Raw genomic sequence first — 6693 nt, 5'->3', positions numbered from 1 at the left:
TTGTAACGGCACTTGAGACTTAGAAATAGCGGAAATATGAGCACCTTTGAGACTAATTTACAATAATGGTTAGTGACCGACCGAAGTGTTGTTTCGGACAAGTTTCGGCCTAAAACGGTTTCAGTTTCGGCCATAAGATCGGCCAATTGGAAAATACTAGGCGTTTATCGACCAGGCGTCTGACAAGTCAGATTTTGTGATTTTTTTTATGTACCCATATTGAATCAAAAACATATATTTATTAAGGTAACTTTTCTAGATGTTTTCTATGTGGGTAAAGTGTAAACCTCTAAATTCCAGAAAGTTGTGGAAATTTAGTCTAAAAATAATTCGGTTTCGGCCAACATTAGGACGAAAACCAATGATTCGGTTTGGGTTTCAGCTAAAAAAAACTAATTTCGGTCGGTCACTATAATTTACAATAATAATATATCAGTGGTCGGTCGCTTTTCAAAAAAAAAGTGACTCAAAAAAATGTATAACCGTGTATAATTGAGATCTGGCGTATAGGGCGGTGTATATCGCAAAATATTGTAAAAAGTTAGAACACTTTAGGATAGAAATAATTACAGAAAGATGAAATTATTTAAGAATGTCAAGGTTTATAGTTTAAAAGAAATAGAATTGCATTGTTTTATACAAAATTATTTTTTATAACTTGCCTAGGATATTTGTTAAACTAAATAAATATACAGCATTGAATTTGACAAATGCTGAATTTTTCTTAAAATTATTTCATACTTAAAATTTAATTTGTGCATTGAAATAATCCTGTATGCTGCATGCATACAGGATTATTTCAATGCACAAATTATAATTGTTACAAAATTAATGTACAATTTTATCATACAAAAATTATAAACAAATAATAAATGTATAAGTTGTATATGCATGTTATGTTGGCAAAATACAATGGCAAGTAACAAAAAATAACTTTGTATATATGAAGTGTGTTAGTAAAGAAATATTGCTACATTACATATACCATTGATCAAAACACATGCTCAATCTATTATTTCTTCAAGTTTCTCCCTTCGATCGACATGTTGAGGTTCAGCACAGTGAGCCATGAGTATTGACTCACCTACAATGAGATTTTCGAAGCATAGCGAGCAGGCGTACAGTGCATCACCGAAGCAAACTATTTTATTCTCATCTCGGTACATCGTCATAGAATTTAGCACGGTACTTGGCTGGATCTCCTTACCCATTGACACACATTTCTTAATATACGCTGTTTTGTAGAGAAAATGGATCTTTTCACAGTGAGTTTGGCTCAAAATATGCTTTAAGAGACCGTTTTCTTCAGTCTCAGTGCTCTTGCAGGCTGGGCAATGGAAGGTAATGACATTCTTCGACTCAAACTCTTGTGTAGAGGGCTCGCACTTGAGTTGTATGCTGTGTACCTGAACGTAGAAAGTTATGCGTTCAATCGCAGCTTTTTGGAGCAATGCACTGTAAAGACTGGTGTCTTGGAAGCTGTTGTAGCTGACGATCTGGTCCAAGGACTCCGAATAAGCAGTGAGAGTTGAGGAGTCGAGACTAAAGTTGCCGATCGAGGAAGTTATTGACGAGAGAGATCTGTTCGTCTTGTTGTTCAACACTGAATCTGATTGGGACGACGGTGAATGCTGACAGTGGCAGTTACAGTTACATTTAGACGTGTCTGACTCATCAGAGTCAGAAAGCAACATTGTAACATTGTTCCCAGAGATACTAGTGTCATCTCTTTCCGATTCTAACGTAAATAAGTTGATCATTGCCTCACGGAGGTCAGGGAAGTCGAAGTACTTAATCTTTTTCCTCGGTGTAACATTAATTCTCTTGTGAGATTTTTTAGCCTTTTGGATGTCAAAAGTGATGCTACGACGCTGCCGTGACAAATCCTTCTCTGAAGAATATTTCTCCAGATGTTCTTCGACAAAGAAGTCGATTGTGTGCTTGATAGCTTGGAGCTGCTTCTTAACTTTGACTTTGGTCTCGTTATCTTCTTTTTCCATGACAATGTTCCATGAACCGGAAGGACTGGGGCCTCGGGAGACGTTATCTAAATACGTGACTTCTCCGAGAGTCTTCGGAATGCTACCAACATCTGTATCGGGTGGCGCAGTTATAATAGATCTAGAATTGAACAATTTAGAGAATTCTATATGAAATTCGAAGTCAGTTAGCAGCTTCTTTAACAAACACTGGATCTTATCGAATTTCTGTTGGTAATCGAGTAGAAGCCTCATGCGTTCCTCCTCATTCTTATCAACTTCGACATCTCCAAATGATTCAGGTGTCGCAGATGGCGCTGTGATCTGCTCGGTTGAGAGAGTTTTGTTAAGTTCCACTTTCCGGCACATTTTGATTGGTGACTTGCTGGAGTCAGACCCTGAGTCGGACTGGTCTGACAGAGACTGGATATCATACTCCTCATCTTCAAAGCTAGAATCGCTCATCGCATCGTTGATTTCGAATGATTTATTAAAATCAAAAGCCTTGAAACGCTCGGAGAAGACTTCTGAGCTCTGACACTCTAATAGGACGTGTTTGGGTGTATTTTCGATGTTAAAGTCATCGTGTTTCGAGCTGTGGATGGGTTCAGTCATAGATCGAGTGGCTTTTTCAATATCAAGACGTAGTTTCTTGGACTTACGACGGCGCGTGTTTAAACCATCGCTCAGTAAGTCAGTATCGGATAATGAGCATTTTTTCGCGGCAAAATTCTTCACGGACTCAGGGAGACACTGACGAGAGGTGGAATCTGGCTCATTGTTAATTATAGGCTCGGTTATTACATACGTGTTTCGTCGCGCTTTTAAATGCTCTTCGAATTCCTGCTCGTCTGGTTTCTTGAAGTAGTTTATATTCGAAATTATTTTTCGGAAGGAAAACGCCATTATTAAAACTGCATGTGCAACGAACAAAGGAACCACGGGATGTAATTTTGTAATTCCTTGTAAATAAATTCAGGTATAGTTTTACTTTTAGATACACTTTTCACAAACGCACGACGATTATTCACGCGATTATCGAACCACCCTCGAATTCTTATTTTAAATTTTAAACTTTTTACAACAAAGACTACAAAACGTCATATTGACACGAAATTCGGAACATATTTCCCGATATAAGATGGATGGTTATAAAAGGCAGTTGCTTTTGATCAATATTTCGTATTTGCTATTATTAGATGCAGTTGAAAAATGACTTTCTCATTTTGTGGTATAATACTTGACAGCTGTATGTTGCCATCCTCATAATTTTCCAATATAAAATGCAAGTCCACTATATACATAAAACTTTATATACTACATATTTTACATTGTAAATCTATCTGTAGTTTTGAATAAAACTATTTATATTACTTATACATAATTTAATGTGACTTTTAAAATGCAATTCAGCGATGGTATTTAATTTCATGTTTTAAAATTATATTTCCGTTAAAAATATATACAAATTATTTCTAGTTTACAATATAAACAATAATGTGTAAAAAAAAAACATAAGTAAAATAAACCATCTAAAATTGCCATGTGAGGCATGGTTCCCAAAACGCTGGCGGCGTTTCTTCCGCAACAGCCTTTGAGCAAAGTATTCGCCAGCTTTTTGTTATAAATATTTTTAGTAATATTTCGTAATTCGATATTGAAATAAATAAACTATAGATTCAAGTGATGAAATAATTTCTTACCATTTTAATCCGATAGATATTTGAAGGGTAAAAAATATGGAGTTGGCAACATCACGATTATCAGAAACAGCTGTGATGAACGTACAAGATTACACCTGTCAAAGTGTTTTAAAAATAATTTTATTGCGATATTTGTTTGTGATTTTCAATTTTCTAAAATAGAAGGTTCATATTTGCAAATTTCTGTGTTTTTATAAAATTCTGTGACCTCAAAATTCTAAACAGACAAACAACAAAACCGTAACTACCTCATAAGTGTACCAGACAATTAAACAGAAGATCTTCCAGGCTTATTTAAGGTTTGTAAGATTGTATTTATCAAAACATTGATATACACTACATTAAAATGTAAAAAATATGCCCTCAATTGCAAAAAAACTTGCTATATAAATCATATCTAAACAAACTTTTTACTTAAAGTTGCAAATCCTTTACGACTTACTTTAGTAATGCCCACGACATATCCTGCATCGTGGCCACGATTTGATGCTGTAGTTTACAAATTTACTCTTTATTACTGCGTGTTTAATAAATAACGCGGGATTCTCAAGCAGCTTTAACTATAAAAAAAATTAGTCGTACGACATCATATACGTACAATTTCGTATGTTCTATGTTCACTATGTTCATACACGCTCTGAAGTCGTTCAACCAAATGCAATGATTTTTTAAGTGTATAGTTAGTTCCAGTTTTAAATATAGAATACTTTTGGACCTGATAGATGGCGGTAACTTTTTTTACCACACTTTTTTAGCTTGACCTGTATGTAAGTATGTATATAATGGAATCTTTGAACTCGATTTTTACCCACTTTGAACTGTCTAATTAATTTAAAATTTTGAACAATTATCAAGTACCAATGACAATACACAATTTTAATAATTTTATGCCATTCACCTCATCAGGATCGTCAGGAATCAGGCTTAACAATTTTCCTTGTGATATTTTAATTTTTATATTATAATTAGTTGGTGACAAAACACATATTTGATCTTACTATACATTTGCATTTCAGATGAAAACCAAAATCGACATAGACTCATTACGCACGGAGCATGAGTCGGATGAGCAGTGGGAGGTGCGGCGGAGCTTCATGGTGGAGCACCAGGACAGCTTCGAGGAGGAGGAGCTAATCACGCTAGCTCAGCTGTTCACCAATATCGAGTTCTTGGGGTGCAGGTAAGATTATAAACTAAAGAAATTATAGTTACCTATTTTCTATGTTTTTTTTATTGTATAAATAACTGTTAAGCTGTATATGGACATCATTCAAAGAATACACTTGCTTAAATGGTGAACGAAAACATCATGAAGAAACTTGCATACCTGAGAAATCATTAAAACAATGTGTTCAAAGGTATGTGTAGTCTACCAATTTGCATTTGGCCAGCAATGGACTGTGGGCTAATTTTTCTCATTCTGAGAGGAGACCTGCAGTGGAACAGTAATGGGTTGATGATGATGTTTTAAGAGATTACAAAATTTCATATATGAAAGACATCTTTCAGCTTTTTCTTGTTGAATTATTTTCGAGGAATAAAAACATACTGAAACCTGGAGAAAATATTGTAAGTGGCAGGCAAACATCTTTTGTTGTTCACTTATTTTCAGGAAAATACAAAAAAATGTCCAAACTTTGTAACTTTCAGTATAGTTTATGGATCTATACAATAATTCAATTAAGTTTGACTAAATTTGGATCAATTTACACAGATTTTGAATGAATATACAATAGAAAATGTTTACCCCTTCATGCTGATATACTTTTATTTTCATTTAAATTCAATATGGTTTTCTTTATTTCAGATATCCTCCACAAACAATGAAAAGGATAGCAAAGTTAGCTGAAAAAGTGTCAGCGAAATATAGAGAAAGTAGGAAACATAAACTAAAGCGGACCTTTGTGCAAGCAAGTGATGCTGCAGAACAGAAAGCAAAGAGGAGCTTCAAATAGTATAATCTCAAAATAGTCCATAAATATATTTTAGTAGTCTCTACTGCCCACAGAGTGTGTTATTATGTAACAGGTACTCACGATATGCGTTTTTTTATTGACGATATTTCGACCCAGTTGCAAGGATCGCGGTCACGGTGAGTACCCGTTACATAATAAAATGTCTCAATTCCGCGATAATTTTAGTCTAAAATCATAGTGTTATCAATTACAAATATAAACATTTAGATTGCAATTTTTCCTGAGAGGTCCATGTTTAAAACCATTTGAATTGTAGTTAAAGTTAGCCCTCAATAATGTATAGAAGACTAATTAAGCAATAATATGTTAACTGCTAGTCCGTTCTGAATATAGAAATGAACCGCGTCGCCATAGCAAATTGTATAACTAGACCTGCTCGCAACAACTTCAGAGCGGACTAACAGTTTGACGCGAAATATAAATGCAATTTGACTAATTTGTAATAAAACTATGCAAATAATAAATTGTAACAGAAGAAATAAATATTTTTTCAAACTTTTTGTCTTTTTGTTTTTGTGCGTGTGTTTGCAAGGCAATCTTATATTTAATTAATCATTGATTGTATTTAATTTAGTTTTATACATTTATTTAGTTCCATATTTTTGTATCTGACAAACACTTTAGAAAGTGGTAGATCGCTTTGTGGTTCGACTCCGACGACACCACACCTATTTCTGCCTCATAACAGCAGTGTTAGGCGCTGCTGTGTTCCGGTTTGAAGGGTGTGGTAATGGAGACATGCTTTACCGAGGCGTTCCAGCTTAGTCCTCGGGGGTAGCGGCGTATCTGTGGCCGACCTCAGGTAGGAATATCTGATCCTATCTGGAGTTGATTACAGATGACCATGGGCGGCAGTAGCCACTTACCATCAGGTGGACTGCATGCTCGTCTGCTACTCCTATATTATAAAAAAATTTAACATTCTTTTCTAGATAGGGTGTAAAATAGGGACAGCTGCAGAGGCTGTTTTTCTGGCATATGTAATATGTATGTCCCATATGGATTTTAACATATGTGTCGTTGTATTTGTCTGAA

The 6693-nt window shown here is 34.9% G+C and overlaps 2 protein-coding genes across 3 annotated transcripts; one reads left to right on the top strand and one right to left on the bottom strand.

Moving 5' to 3' along the window:
* Positions 1-818: 818 nt before the first annotated feature.
* LOC140755597 (uncharacterized) lies at positions 819-3114 on the bottom strand. The gene has a single exon (XM_073090882.1). The coding sequence runs from the start codon at positions 2883-2885 to the stop codon at positions 1005-1007; it is 1881 nt and encodes a 626-aa protein (XP_072946983.1). The 5' UTR covers positions 2886-3114; the 3' UTR covers positions 819-1004.
* Positions 3115-3779: 665 nt separating this feature from the next.
* Positions 3780-6158, top strand: LOC140755615 (partner of xrn-2 protein 1). 2 transcript variants are annotated; one of them, XM_073090916.1, is made up of 3 exons: positions 3780-3985; positions 4699-4862; positions 5490-6158. In XM_073090916.1, exons 2-3 carry the CDS (start codon positions 4699-4701, stop codon positions 5635-5637), a joined length of 312 nt encoding a protein of 103 aa, XP_072947017.1. In that variant the 5' UTR covers positions 3780-3985; the 3' UTR covers positions 5638-6158. The 2 variants fall into 2 exon arrangements, with proteins under 2 accessions (XP_072947017.1, XP_072947016.1); XM_073090915.1 differs by having other exon boundaries at positions 3781-3981.
* The last annotated feature ends 535 nt before the right edge of the window (positions 6159-6693 follow it).

The sequence above is a fragment of the Epargyreus clarus genome, unplaced genomic scaffold (assembly GCF_041222505.1).
Source record: "Epargyreus clarus isolate Ecla_fem2 unplaced genomic scaffold, WU_Ecla_fem_2.2 ptg000033l, whole genome shotgun sequence".
Lineage (NCBI taxonomy): Eukaryota > Metazoa > Arthropoda > Insecta > Lepidoptera > Hesperiidae > Epargyreus > Epargyreus clarus.
The sequence above is the reverse complement of the archived record's forward strand: the minus strand, read 5'-3'. Positions and strand labels throughout refer to the sequence as shown.